General features: G+C 40.4%; 1 protein-coding gene across 8 annotated transcripts in view; it reads left to right on the forward strand.

Annotated features, from left to right (window-relative positions):
• The window catches only part of ATE1 (arginyltransferase 1), a 177,682-nt gene that overhangs the window by 130,542 nt on the left and 31,606 nt on the right, over positions 1-15,534 (forward strand). For all 8 annotated transcript variants that reach the window (XR_009463114.1, XM_019485894.2, XM_019485896.2 and 5 more), the window contains one exon: positions 7,975-8,095. Coding sequence is in view for 7 of the 8 variants with exons in the window: in XM_019485894.2 (XP_019341439.1) it covers positions 7,975-8,095 (121 nt within the window). In the remaining variant the exon portion in view is untranslated. The remainder of the gene's footprint in view (positions 1-7,974; positions 8,096-15,534) is intronic.

Below are 15,534 nucleotides of genomic sequence, written 5' to 3' on the forward strand. Positions count from 1 at the left end.
TTCCAGTCCCTTTGTGATGTTCTTTAAAAGCAAAAAATGTGTGGATTTTCAAGAATAAGGTTTTTAAGCTTAAAAGTCTTGAGCTAATAAAGCTTTAAGCTTTAAAGTCTTTAGTTAATACTAAACTATTCAGTTTGAATAAAAGTTGTTCATTTACACATTTTTAGTAGATAACCAAGAATTATGTTCAGTCTATTTACTTGTCTAAAGGTATGTATGCTATAATGCTTAATTAATGATTTTTATGATTTGCTTCCTATATCTCCCAGATTATATAGTACGTATTGTACTAACTGTCCTTCAGCTGATTTAACTGCTTTTTAATCTTTAAATTATGCTAAAGCAGGCACTAAAATGTTGGTTTCCATTTATAGTCGTGTGTGCGTGTGCACCTATCTAACTGAATCTTGCTTATAGCTATATGGAACCAGTGGAGGACTTTTGCCTTCAGTATTCCCTTAATTTCCAGCAAACTAAAATTATAAGGGGGAAAATGTGATCTGGCTTAATCAAATCATTTTGCTTTGGATTTGGTATTTATACTTTATACTTTATATTTTATGTTTGATCATTAAAATAGTGGAACAAAAATTATTTTAAAAAAGGAAATTTTTGAGATTTTCTGTTCTGAGCAGGACATGGAATGCTTTGTCCTAGTCAAGATGCCTGTTTCAGTTTTTATTTCAAAATGGATTTGTCAAATTCACTTTCCCATAAAATGTTCCACTTTTTACAACTCTTCAGTTTCTAACCGTCTCTTTATTGTTGAAGCTTTACTGCATATTAGCAACCTCTTAACCTTTCTCGATTTCTGGGAGAGAGTTTTGTGGATGTTTTGCATTTCTGAGGCTTTTAGGGCCACCTTTTTGCACATGGAATACATATGTGGGGTGTTTTTTCTTTTTTTTTTACTTGAAAAGTACAAATGGATTCAGATGTTTAGCTCTTTGTCTCTTGCTAGTTCTGGCTCACCTCAGTGCTTCAGCATGGCACAGTCCAAACACGGTTTGTGAAAACAGAGCAGCTAGAGTTACTTGCAAGGCATTCTCTTGGGTATCGATAAAGTCTATCTCTGTTTATGTAATGAAATCAGGGAGCAAGGGTCTGCTGTAGTACTTTGCTGATGGGATTCCATCGGTGTTGTCTTTCAATGAAAAGACTGAATTTAATAAGCCTTTAGTCTGACTTTCTCTTTCTCATGGTGCGCTGCCTAGCTCTAATGGATTGCTGTTGATAATTTGGGGCTATTTTGTTTATGTAGTCTTAGAGCTTCTCTTGAAGCAGCTGGCTGGAAACTGAGATGAAGGCTGCTTTAATTCGCTTTTAATAAAAGATCAATGGGTTTATTGTGGAAAAATAGAATACAGATGTAAACTTTACCTGATAAAAGAATTAAATGTGTGTTTAACCTTTCTTTCATGTTTGTTCAATGCTACTGGTACTTGACCCTCTTTGTTTTGGAGCCTATTATCTTTCTTTGGTGCTTTTCCATTTTAAATTTGACTTGGACTGTAAAAATAAACTCTGCTGACATTTTTCATATCAATTGCTCACCAAATCCCTCAGATTTTTTCAAAATATTTAAAAAAGTAATCTCCAGACTAAAGTCTTTGCCCTTGCTCTGGGACAGAAGTTCAGAGCAGCTTCTGATTGGTTTTGATTTGGAATCTGTCAAACAAAAAAGGTGGTCTGGTGAGAGTTGTTAATTTAAGTGTGGTAGTGAGCCTGCCAATCCTGGCTCTAAAAGTTTCTAATGAAAATCCAGGAATATTGAACAGTATCCTCAACGAACGTCATATTTACTTTTGAACTTCTTAGATTAGCTCTAATGGTCTTCCTGTAAACACAGGGAGAGTTGGGCTTGTCCTGTTGATGTAAAACCAGATGTCATTACCTATTTACGTGGCAATACATTAAATAAATAAAATATTTAAGAAAGTCTTCCTGCTATGTTTGTATTCAGTATTCTTTTCATAACAACCGGTTGGGAAGATATGCAGGGTTTTTTTTTTCCTTTATGAAGACACCAAAATGTTTTGGTACAGATCCCTGTTGTATGTATGTAATTCTAGCAAGAGGTAGCGAAGTGCTAGATGTTTTATTATTTGGAAATTTAAACCAAACTTTTCATAACACGTACTACAGACCTGAATACCCTGTCATTTTATGTCCCAAGAACTTGGATTTGCACGTTCCTTTTGCATAACAATATCTAGCCTTTATACAAAAAGAAATACTTAAGGGATGCATTTTAGCACATGCAGTAAGGAAATCTTAAAGATGCAACTGCAAGCATCCAATGTTTCCAGAAACATTGTGTGACTTCCATATTGCATGCAAAATGCTATATGTACTGAGCTATATGTACATCATATTGGCAGGATAAGAGTCTTTAACACGTGAAACTCGGATATAACGAGTCAGAATACAAGTACGTAGAGGTGATCTGTGAGGTGGTGGTATTCTTTTCCTTTGGAAGCTTTGTGTTCAAGAGTACTAAAGGAGGTCACTACTTCAGTACCCTTCTACTTGCAATGCTAGCAAGCTTTTTAACTTTCAAGGTTAAAGTAACCAAAATGTTTTTTTCCATGGATAAAATGAAATTAATACTGAAATAGACTGTACTTTAATAAGAAGCCTAAGGGAAATAAATCTTTTTGGAAACTTGTTTTTGAAATCGAATGCAGTTATGCTGTTGTGATAACTGTAAATGTAACTCTGTAGAAGTTCTGTTCTCTAGAGCTAGCATCCCCGTTTCTGTTGGACTTCAAGTATGTTCTTAGTATTATTGATTTGCAGTTTAGGAAGTAATAAAGTTTGTGTCCTTGCAGTTCCTTACTGAATTAGAGGAAATATAAAACCTGTGTGTGTTCCAGCAACTTCTAAAAGAACAGTTGCTAAAATACCTAAAGTAGTATCTGGCTAGATACCATGAGATTGATGTGTGTTTTCAATGCTGAAAGGGAGGTGTTTGCAAAATGATTTAATTTCACATTGAGATGTTCAGAATGAAATTATATTGGGAAGAATATCATGCTTGATTTAGAAGAAAACGCACAAAAAACCCCCTAAAACTGCAAAGTAGTGTTATTAGAAACCACAATAAAAGTGATTTTAGTGCTTGGTAGAGTTGTATAGACTTTTAGGAAGCTGACCTCTAAAAATGTTCCATGGATTCCTTGTTTTGAGAATTAATGTAAACGTGCTATCAAAGGGACTGTGTGAGAAACACACAAACGCCCCTGCATACATCCCTTCTTCTACTGTCTGCGACATCGCAGAATTCAGTTTTTGATAATAGAGCGCATGTTAATACTGTAAAATGTGATGAAAACATGTACATAGTATGTTTGAGCAAATACTTTAAAGGAGAAGGGAGGTTAACAAGAGAGTACTGCTCCTACATTTTACACCCCATTTATAACGCGTGGTGAACTGAATATGTCATGAAGTTATGACGTTAGCTATATTTTACAGATTCTTTACAAGAGAGGCAACTTTCAATCTTGTGACAGTGAAGAGGCTAAAGTTTCAGTAGCTTATGAATTACCAACTCAGACATAAATGGCTGATTCCTTTAGGATGTCTAGGAATCCCTCTTCACATTTCTAATATGATAAGGCATTTGCCTCTTGTTTTATGAGATGGCTGGGCATCTAGCTTCAGCTGGACAAACACTGTGAGTTGGTTAGAGTAAATCTTGAAAAAGGATGCATAATTTTAACTAACATAAAATAATGATGATCCCTTTTTATCTTCTGTTTAAAGTGTTTGGAATTTAAATATTTTTCTTTCAGTCTTAAAAATTCAGATGATACCACAGGAGAAAGTATATAGGGGTTTATGAGATGATTCTAAGGACTGCAGAAGACTTATTCCTTCAGTACTATATACTTAGAACAATATCTTTGTGAACGCACTTTGAATATCATAGTTTGTTTTTCTGGTAAGTTTCTACCTTGTACCTAGGAATGGAGATATTTGATGTCTTTCACATGACTTATAGGTGCAACTTTCTACCTTCTCCAAAGAGTGTTTACTAGACACTCTTTAAATTCCTATTTCAGTTGTGATTTCCAGGGATCCTGGTGTTCTATGTTTAAAAATTATGAATTCTCTGATTAAAACCGCCCCAAATCCATGTTTTTCCATGATTAAAATGAAACACCACTGTGTGTGTGTGTGTGTGTGTGTGTGTAGGTATAGGTATCAGTTGAACATAATGTGGTTATTGATATATTTACAATTTTAAGGCAGTTTGGAAGCCTACCGGTGCCTCAATCATTATAATAAAATAAATTCTAAATACCTATGCATTTTGGCATTTAATTCGGGGGGTTTTATCATGAAAAATCAGAGTTCCCCCTGCCCCCTTCACTCACCAGAATACAGGTCCAGCTGTGTCAGTCCCCTTGCTGCTTTGTGGCACACAGCAGCCCTGATAAGCCAGTGCCCTGCCCCTGGCCATGCTGTTGCCCCTCACTCCCAACACAAAGCCCTCCAGCCCTGCCAGTGCCCCTCACTCTCAACCTACAACCCCTCAGCCCTGCTGGTGCCTCTCAAACCTGACCAACAGCCCCCCAGCCCTGCCAGCACCCCTCACTCCTGACCTGCTGTCTTCCCTCCCCAGCTCCTCAGTATGTAAAGACGGGAGTAGTTGTATGGGGTAGGTGGGGGGCCAAGGCAATGTGACAGGATGGGGAGGGTATGTGTGTCGTGTGTGTGTGTCCCCCCCAAGATTTCTGCACCCACAGCAGGGTGCAGGGCTGCAGCCAGGCTCTGGGCAGGAGCTGCCTCCGCAGCCCAGTGGGCAGGACCTGTCGAAGGAGGGAGTGCCATGCCACCATGGTAAGATGTGGCAGTGGTGGTGTGTCCTTACACTGCTACTTTGAACATGAGATTCGCTATGTTTGATGTAAATGCCTTTTTCACCTTTGTGTTCTGAAATTTTTTCGTTCTGTTGTTTTGGGCATATCAAAAGACAGCTCTTTCCCCTTCCTTTAGAATCTCCCAACCTTAATTAGTTAGTTCTGTGCCTAAAATGTCACCACAAAACTTTAGAAATAGTAATCACTGTACTTTTATATACACGTTTTTTCTCTTAATTTTCACAAACAGGAGAAGTTCTTAAATTCCATACATTTTTAAGATCCAGTGAAAACACTTTTTTGTGAAATCTTAGTTTAGATAAATAACCGAGGAGTCTTTGCTCTAAGTATGGATATATCAAAGTTTTAGTGAGCAAGAGTTCAACTGCCCCTGTGCTTTAACTCTGTTGGAAAACAGCTCTGAGTGACAGCTACTTCATTTTTTTTCTTCTTTTGAGCATTGGGAGAAAAAAGTTCCCAAATCTATAAGTAACTATATATTTAATATAGACAGGGTTTTTTAATTCTGTCTAGCTGAAAAGGCGGTTTGTTTTCTAAATCCTCAATTTGTTCTATTTGAGAGTTAGTGACCTAAATGGTGCTTTTAACCATTGCACTCACATATCTTTCAAGCATTTCTCTTTAAAAGTATAACATTTCAAAGTGTGGCAAATAGATGTCTTTATTTATATAATAAAACAATTTTCATTCTTTGGCTTGAGAGAATGCTCTAAAGCCATGAGGTAAGCTTAAGCTTATGCTTGAGGTTGCAAGAATATTTTTTTTAATTTACTATAGACATTTTTGTTAATAAAGCAGAAGTAGTTATAAGTTAATCCTATTTTTTTTCAAATTAAAAAGTCAGTCAGGGTCATGTAGGGAGTGTTTAAAATACGTATTCCATCATTTCTTTTAGGCAGCTGCTGTCTGCAGTAATAGTAATGACTGGCACTCATCTTCAAATATGACTACTGCTGATACTAAAAATCAGTTTCCACATGTAGTTTTCAAGAAATGTGCCAGGGCAAACTGGCGTCTACATTCCCTCTTACTGTCGGCCAAGGTGATGTGATGATGTTCTGTTGCTTGTTCTGCGTCCTTCATAGCTGAGTGCCAAGCTGTCTTATCATGGGCTGTATTTTCCCAGGACATTAAGTCCAGCCTGGCAGACTATATGTGCCACTTAATGTAGTCTTTGTAGCAGAGTTTGGGATGCCCAGCCTTCCTCTGTAGTAGGCCACCCTATATAAAAATTTTCAGGCTTGTTTGTAAATACAAAATCATTACTATCAGTTAGCAAAAAGTATTCATCCACAGAAACCTAAAAAAACCCTCTAAATATAAGCTGAATTGGTGATTGGAGTGACAAGTGTTGCTAGTGCATGGATTGACTGTTTGATCTTTAAGAAAAAGAAGTGGATGGAGTTGTAAAGTGTTAGAGGGACTTACATTTCTAGAAACTTTAGGATGGTGAAGTGGGCAACTGATTTGGTTCTCTGAAAGCTGGCTAGCTCATCCTATTTTTTTTTTTCAAAGTTTAGTCTTTGAAATGACCTAATGGATTTTGTAGCATCCTTCCTCATTCTAACCGTTGTCTCTGTGTGGACATATGCATATGAAAGTTGCAAATCAGTATTTCAGTTGATGATTACAGTTTAGCTATCATCAGATGTGGTACTCTTACGGTTTTGAAGTAATTAATAGGAAGCAATTTATTGACGATAAGAAAAATAGGAGATTTTAAACCATGTATAGAGTTAAGTTGTACCGGAGTAGAAAGGATTTGTGATTTATTTTATTTTATTTTTTTTTAATTCATGAAACCAAGTCTTCTGATTGTTCAGGATCAAATGTGTCACAGGATAAAACTTTGTTGGAAGTAGAAGAGCAGAACATGGATGAGCTGGATCTTGTGAAAGATGTTTTCAAGGAGATGTATATCATTGAACTGTGGCTGTGTATACCATTGAATAACTTAAATTATTTCTATAAAAGAAGCTTCTATCATTTTGGGGGGGCTAGAAAATGAAAAAAATCAGCTGAATTTAAAAGACAAAAAAAGTGGAGTTTGTTTTCTGCTAACACTGTTGAATTCATTAAATCATGAAATTGTCAGAATAGTTGAGACAAGACCTTTTGACTGTCAGAAGGATTTGTCATAATTCGTCTTTACTTGTAGGTTTCCAAACCTGTAATAAATCCTGTGACAGGAGGCCTAGGCTTTCTGTCACTTTAAGGGGAGAAAATGCTGCAGTTAGGACTGAGGGCAGCTGGACAGATGCTAGCTGGGAGAGGGTAGGCAGCCAGAGATCACTGCTGACAAGGCAGGGAGTTGCACATTAAGAAAAAAAGGAAACACCCACCGCCAGTCAGAAGACTGTCACATAGCATAAGCTGGCTGTAGGAGAACTGGCAGGTAGGAGCCAGAGCAGGCTCCCAGGGGCTTATGGACAGCACATGACTATTGCAGGGCCAGAGGCTCGGCCGTGGTACAACAGGGAGGACCCTGCAAGGCAGAAAATGCACAGCGACTGCAACTAGGCTAGCAACAGAGTTCTCCTCCCACCTCCTACCCTGTCCCCCTCCGGGCCAGTCTAACAAGTTCAGTTCAGAAGTGCCTGTGGGAAGGTGGGGAAGACGCATGATGGCAGGGCCTGGGAGGCATTTAAGCCTGGGGTCTGAGCCAGATCAGGCAGCTTGGCCTTATAAGAGGCAGGAGAAGGAGCTCCAGGCTTGGAAGACAGCAGGGAGGTGTGCTGACAGACTCTGGAGCTGTCCGGGCAATTGGAGCAAGGCACTGAAGCATTTTTAGGGAATATGGACCAGGGCAGAGAGGAAATCTGCCCAGGTATGACCAAGATGCTGGTTTCAGTTTGTGTTTGATGTTCGGACCCAGTGCAGAATAAGTGGCAGCCAGAGGGCTTATTCTTTTGGAATAGTGAACCGAACCACCAAAAGGGTGACATAGTGTTTACCATGAAGTATCTGTGGCTAAATCCACTTAGAATTGATTAAAACCATTCCTTATTCATAGTGAAATTGGGAGTCATGTAGTCGGGATGTTATTGTGTAAGTGATATGTCTTTTTTTTTCTTCTTTTTTCTAGGGTCAGTACAGGCCCGCTGATTTATTGTGTCCAGAGACTTATGTCTGGGTTCCCATTGAGCAGTGTCTACCCTCATTGGAGCACTCGAAATATTGCCGCTTCAACCAGGACTCAAATGCAGGTAGGTTTAAAACTTAAGTTAGATCTAGAAATTGTCTGTCTTATTTTTACAGTCTATTGGTGTCATCTGCTGTTAAGGCTTCCTGGAAATCTCATCCGTTCAAGCAATGTTGAAAAAACAAAACATTTCCAGAAAACATAGGAAATAGATTGCGTGTCCTGCGGCTAAAGGATTTCTGTCTCCTAATAGTAAGTTCGACAAGTATGTGTAGTTCAAAGCATGTATTTTCAGATGATAGCGTTTTGTAAATGTGTGAGTTGCTCAGCCCATTTAGATGACTTAAATGATGTACATTTACCTTTAAATAGTAAAAAGAAAGTAATTTAGAATAAATACCTAAAACTAAAAAGGGCACAAAATTAAAAGTTAAAGGGGACATCCAGAGGCAGAGAAAGGGAGGAGAGATATTCAGTACCTGTAGGATTGTGTTCAATATGTCAAAAAAACACCCTCAAATTAAACAGACCATTGTGCACATAACCAAATCTTGAATTTTCCTGCTATTTCTTCACTTTCATTCACCAGCACTTGCCAGTCAAAACCGTCAGTTTAAAATGTAAAATAACAATAATGAAGTTAAATATCAGTGTATTATACTATAAAATGTATTACTACAGCTCTTATAGACCAGATCCATGGTCCACAAAGTTCTGACGTCCTGCTTCCAGTTGTTATTGGGCAGTCAGAAATTCCTGTTTAGGGGAGATGCTATTTATTAGAGAAATTAAAAAGGGTTGTTGGGTATCTTTCTTTCCCATCTCTCATATCCCCACTGTATGTGGTCACACACCTTCAGAAAAGTAAAATTATTAGATTACCTAGCTGGATTGTAGATCTCATGTATAGGATTAGTGTTGAAATGACAGTTTGTTTTCAGTGCTCTGAGAATGGTTAATGCAAGATGAAAAAACATTGCATCCTTCTCTTGAGCTCTCTGGCTGACTAGATGTATTACACTAATGGTGGCGCAACATTGAACCCTACTTATTGGTGAAGAAGGTTTGGCAACCCATAGAATTTCAAGTTTAGCAAGTCCCAGAGGAATTTTCTTCCTTTCTCCAGTGCTTGATAAATCTACGCTATTCTGATGCGGAATAAAGTATTTGAAAGGGAAATATGAATGGCTGTCTTATCTCTAAATCTAATTTAATGGAAAAAAGTATCTTAACAAATTCTGGACCGAGTTTCATTTTGATATTTTAAATATTAATTTGAGAAACACCACAAAAGTGAATCTCATAATGGAAATCCAATCAAATCAAGAGCATTGTGTGTATATATAGCGTACATGCTCAACTATTCCTTTCACATCACCAGTGGTTCTATATCTCATTATGTCATTAGCCCCTATCTACAGCAGTAGTGGTATTAACTGGATTTAATGTTCAGGTTACTTTCATTCTCTATAACACAAACAATTGCAGAAAAAGGGTGATACAAAGTTCTTTTTGAAAGGTGTTGTATTAGTGAAATAATGAGTTGGATACAAGAGGTTTTAAATGAGGATATCGTTGAGTTTCAAACATTTAGAGGACCCTGAATTATGATGACCCCCAAATAATTAAGTTTGTTATATGGAAAATCTATAAATGTGTTATAATTTTCTATGTATAGAAGCTAATTGTTAAAGGGTTGTCTTAAAATTGCACCCCACCCTCCACTGCAGCTGAGAAAGCAGTGGCAGAAAGCAAGCACTGTGGAGCTGGCCAATGGGGAGGTAGTGGGCAGCAGGCAATAGGGTAGTCAGCATGGGGGAGCAGTTGGTGGGGGAAGCAGTTCAGGAGGAGGCAGATGGTAAGGCTTGACCCCTGCCACCTGTCTGTCCCCTTCCCCTCTGTTTCTTGCCTCCCCCCACCCTCCCCAGCAGTGGGTCCCCTTTTCCCTTCCCCAACCCAGCTGCTTCCCATTGCTCTGGCTTTTGTTCTGGCTCTGGCATACTCCATCTGTACTACAGCACAGAGCATGTTTGCTCCACCTCCAGAATGGCCTGGTAGCAACAGCAGTAGCATGGCAGCTCCAAGCCCTGGCCCAATCTGCTACTGTCTCATTTACCAGGCTGGGCTGAGGCTGGAGCAAATATATGCCCCCAGGCTGTAGGGGGGACAGAGCTTGCTGGAGCGAGGGTAGGTAGTGGGGGGAAGAGAGGCCCAAGGTTGTAGTGGAGAAGGTGGGGGAAAAAGGCTGGGGGGGCTGAGGCTGCAGGCCTCTACCTATTTGAAGTTGGAGCCAGAGCTGCAGCAGTGCCTGCCCCACTGTCACCTCCTACTTGAATCCAAAATGAGGGGCTTTTTTCCCCCATGTCAAACAGGGAACATTACCTCATCTTGGATTCAGATAAATATTTTCATAGACTAGATTTCAGATTTCATAGACATTTGGGCTGGAAGGGACCCCGGAGGATCATCAAATCCAGTTCCCTGCCCCAGGGGCAGGAAGTCAGCAGGGATCATAGGATCCCAGCAAGATAAGCATCCAAATATGTCTTGAAGGCGTTCGAAGTGGGTGCTTGAACCACCTCTGGCGGCAGTCTATTCCAAACCTTGGGGGCTTGGACAGTGAAGAAGTTCTTTCTTATGTCCAGCCTGAATCAGTCGTGGCAGAGTTTGTGACTGTTCGATCTTGTTGTCCCTTGGGGTGTTCTGGTGAACAGACATTCCCCCAGATCCTGGTGAGCACCCCTGATAAACTTATAGGTGGCCATCAGATCACTCCTGAGCCTGCGCTTTTCCAGGCTGAAGAATCCCATGGCTCTCAGCCTCTCGTCGTAAGGCCTGTTTTCCTGACTTCTGATCACGCATGTGGCTCTCCTCTGCACTCTCTCAAGCTTCTCCACATAATTTTTGAATTGTGGAGCCCAAAACTGGACGCAGCACCCCAGCTGTGGCCTCACCAAGGCTGAGTACAAGGGAAGAATGATGTCCCGGGATTTGCTTGAGAAGCATCTACGGATGCAAGCCAGCGTTTTGCTCACTTTACTAGCCCTGCAGCATCACACTGAAGGCTCGTGTTCATCTTGTGGTCAATCATGACCCCCAAGTCCCTTTCATCTGTAGTGCTAACCAGCGTAGCTCTACCGAGCCTATAAGGATTCTGCAAGTTTTTCCTCCCAAGGTGGAGAACCTTGCATTTTTCAGTGTTGAACACTATCAGCTTCTCATCCGCCCATTTCATGAGCCTGTCAAGATCTGCCTGGATCACCCTCCTGTCCTCAGGTGTGGATGCTTTACCCCAGAGTTTGGTGTCATTGGCAAGCTTGGCCAGTCCGCTTCTGACACCAATGTCCACATCATTGATGAAGATGTTAAATAGTATAGGCCCTAGGACAGAGCCTTGAGGGACCCCACTGGTCACAGCACACCAAGATGATTGGCTCCCATTGACCACCACCCTCTGGGTCCTACTGTGGAGCCAATTCCCCAGTCAGCGGATCGTGGTGAGGTCGAGGCTACAGTTAGCCAGTTTAGCCAAGAGGTGATCGTGAGATACCAGATCGAAGGCTTTTTTATAGTCAAGATATACAACGTCAGTCTCTTCCCTCTTGTCCAGGTGATAAATCACCTGGTTATAAAAGGAAATCAGACTGGTCAAGCAAGACCTACCGACAACAAACCCATGCTGGGTATCCCTCAGAATATTGCCATCAGCTAATCTGTTAAGGATGACCTCTTTGATAATCTTTTCTAAGACCTTCCCTAGGATAGAGGTCAGGCTGATGGGCCTATAGTTTGCCGGATCTACTTTCCTTCCTTTCTTGAAGATAAGCACGACATTGGCCCTCTTCCAGTCATTTGGCACTTCACCAGAGTGCCAAGAGCTCTCAAAGATCTGTATCAGGGGCTGAGCTATGATGCTCGCCAGCTCCCTGAGTACCCTTGGGTGTAACCCATCAGGGCCGGTTGACTTGAAGGTACCCAGCCTGTCAAGGTGTTCCTTCACAAGGTCAGCTTCGATGGTGGGCAAGGACTCTCCCTCACCTGGGCCTCCCTGGCCCACAGTGGGCAGGGCCGTCCCATGGGACTGGTGAAAACCTGACACAAAGTACCCATTTAGCAAGTTCGCTTTTTCCTGGGCATCAGTTGTCAGTTGCCCCATCTGGTTTAGCAGGGGTCCAATGTTGCCCTTGCTTTTCCTCCGGCTTCCCGCATATCTAAAAAAGGACTTTTTATTGTCCTTGATATTTGTAGCTAGCTGGAGTTCCATTGCAGCCTTGGCTTTCCTGGTTTGCTCTCTACAGGTCCAGACCAGAGCAGAGTATTCCTCCTTGGTGGTGGTTCCAGTCCTCCATCCTTTGTAGGTCTTCCTTTTAAGATGCAGGAGGTACGCCAGTTCCCTGGGACCCAAGGGGGCTGGTAAGTTTTGCATCATTCTAGTGAGATATCTCAGTAATATCCTCATGTTTTTGTCACTTTATGCCCAGATTACTATAAATGTGTTTTATAATAGACATGCTGACCCACTTAAAAACTGAAATCACAGTTTCAGGATGGCAATATGATATGTCTATGGTCTTCTAATCAGCCAATTGTTATCAGTCACAGGGGTGACAAAATAAGGTGAGATATAGAAGAAGGAATTTGCCTGCAAATGTTTTTGTTCTGAGCTTGTGAGCACCTGGAGAAAAATAGATTTGGAAGGGATAGGACTGAAGGAAAAAGCAGTGCCTTGACAAATGAGATTGAGAGGTCATTGAATTTGTAATAGGAAGCATGGTAAAATGTACAAAGGTGGAAGGAGGAAATAAATAGGTTTTGAGGAGACACTGTTTGTACCCCAGTAAAAGAAAACATTATGCTTATTAAGTAGCTAACCAAAAAAGCATCTGTGGGGCAGTGACAAAACTAGAATCTTAGAAGATAACTCTGTAGGGGAAAAGGAGCATCTGCTTTTGAAATCCCCGTCATACCAAACGTTTGAAAATTCTGAAATGTAAAACTTTACCTCTTTATCAGTGCTGTAGCTCTTAGTCCAGACACTCATTGAAAATCATTTGAACAAATAAAGACCTGCATTTTGCAAATACTTACCGATGGTTATGTGCATATGTGAGATGTCCTGCAGACAGGAGTCAAGAAGAACATGAAGTAGGTGATATTGGCAGTGGTTACACTTGCAACAAACTGTTTAAATCCAGAAGTCCTTCTGTTTTCTGTGACATCACAGTCTGGTAACTAAGTGTAGTATGCATCAGCCTCTGGAGATAGTCCATGAAAAGCTCCAGGTGCTCAAGATCACTTCAGCCTCCTGTGTCCAGTACCCAGTGTGTTGACTGCAAAACGTAAGAAGTCAGTTAACACACATTTTGGAAGTTCAACAATAGAATCCTGTAGCCTGCTGACAGTGTGGACTATCAAGATCTATTAGAATTCAGTTGCTGAGTCAACATTCAGCAGGTTGGTAATTTGACCCTCTGTTCACAACTACATTAGGGACATTATCATTAGACCAAAGAGGACCCCAAAGCACATGAATTGCAACCTGAGTTGTTAGAAAGCCAAAGATGCCCACAATAATTACAAACTGAAAAAAACCCCCAATGGTTTAATAAATCAGTGTCCAGCACTTGCATCACTTAACCATCCCTGGTGAAGACCTGAAGTTGGTGAGAACAGGCTAATAGCTGACCTGTCAGGACGTTCACCATCTTGGTAACCTTCTCCATGCACTCTATTTGAAGGTTATCTTTATACAGTCTTAAGCTGCCACCTATTTCATTTACTTACAGAAGTGTCCTTTCAGTTATCATAGCACTGTTATAGCTAATATTCATAACTACAGCTTTTCTCACAACAGCACCTAGAATTCTGCTTTTCCCTTGTCATTTTTTGTGGCAATTTTGATCTATACTACTTGTTTTACTTTGATTAAGCACCTGCATATTCAGAGTCAGATAGAATTCCATATCGTGGAGTTAGATGGGAGATAAAGCAAGCCAAGTATAACTTTGCATGTTGTTTACTGACAGTGTTGATTATCTTAAACCAGTTACTAGGGTTGCCTGAGGCTTACCATTGTAAGACCCAGTTTATGGTTGTTTCATCTTGGCTAAATTTTAACTGTTTGGGTTGAAATTGTAATTTAACTGTTGTAATTTCCTAACCCCTTATATCAGGAGTCTGCCTCTGGTGCTCTTTAATTTTTTTCTTTTAATTTCAGACAAAATGATTCAGTTGTATCTGACAAGGCTTGGGGAATACTGCATTTTGCCTTTGAAAATTTCTGGCTCAAGAACTTTGAGCTCTAGCATTTTCATTAGGGAAGGGATTTGAAATGTAGCAGGAAGAGCCTTTCTGTTTTAGATATGCCTTTTTCTCTTTCTTTGAAAATCCCTTCTAATTTAGCCTTGTTAAGTCTGTGAAAAAAGCGCAACTTGCATGTGTTCTAAATCATTATTTTGTTGTCTGTATTATCAGTATACCTAGGAGCCCTAGTCTTAGACCCAAGCTCCCTTGGCTCAATGAACAGAATAAAAAAGCCAGCACTCTTCCAGAGTTTACAATTCAAAACACGAGTTAAAATGAGGAAATCGGGGAGCACAGAAAATAATAAGATATTATTTAATGTGGTAAATTTACAGCTTAACTTCATAGCAAAGGAGAGTTTTAAGGTCAAATTTAAAGGAGAATGTTGGGGAAGCTTTGTAGATGTTAAAAGGGAACTGTTCTCAAGCATACGGGTGTGGGAGAAAAGCTCGCTTATTTGAAAACGGAACAAGTAGATAGTGGATCAAAGAATGGTGGGAGTCGACTTCAAAACACTCAAGGAGGGGTAGGTACAGCCAGTATAGGCTGCAAAAGATGTTGGAAGTGAATGCAAGCTGTTTGTTTGCATGGATAAAGGAGAATTGGTAGAAGGATTCATGTAAAGAGTAAATATGGTGTTTGCATTTTGGACAGATATATATGCGCATGCTAGCATTTGCTAGGGCCAGTGCAAAGGATGTTGAAGTAATCATGACTTGAGGTGATAAGAAACTGAACTAGAGTTTTAGCTGTGTAGATTGTTAAGAAAAGCTGTTTGTTATATGTGTTATCCAAAAGGATTCTGGATGTGCAGATCTAATGAGAGACTGAGGCTACCATAGGGGCCAGTAGAAATTTGCTAATGCTTTAATAGCTACATTTCCTGAAGGTTCAACCTTTACCTGTGAAGGACATGGCATGCCCCATTCTTTTCCAACATATGTTGCTGACCAGGGTATGCATTTATATTCTAAGAGAGAGCCTGGCCATGTGGCCTCCAGTTTAGGACTATGGGATCACAGAAGGATTTTGCTTGTAATGGTTATTCTCAGATACTTTGAGGAAGGATGGGGCTGGGCACTGGAACTGTGAGAAGGAAATCTGTTTCTTCTGGATTTTCAGTAATCCTCATTTTAGCACCAAAGCAGCGTGGAAGAGGAGGCCATCTGTTTCCAAGCCAAGCCTGGGGGCAGAGAAGTA

Source organism: Alligator mississippiensis, chromosome 6 (assembly GCF_030867095.1).
Source record: "Alligator mississippiensis isolate rAllMis1 chromosome 6, rAllMis1, whole genome shotgun sequence".
Lineage (NCBI taxonomy): Eukaryota > Metazoa > Chordata > Crocodylia > Alligatoridae > Alligator > Alligator mississippiensis.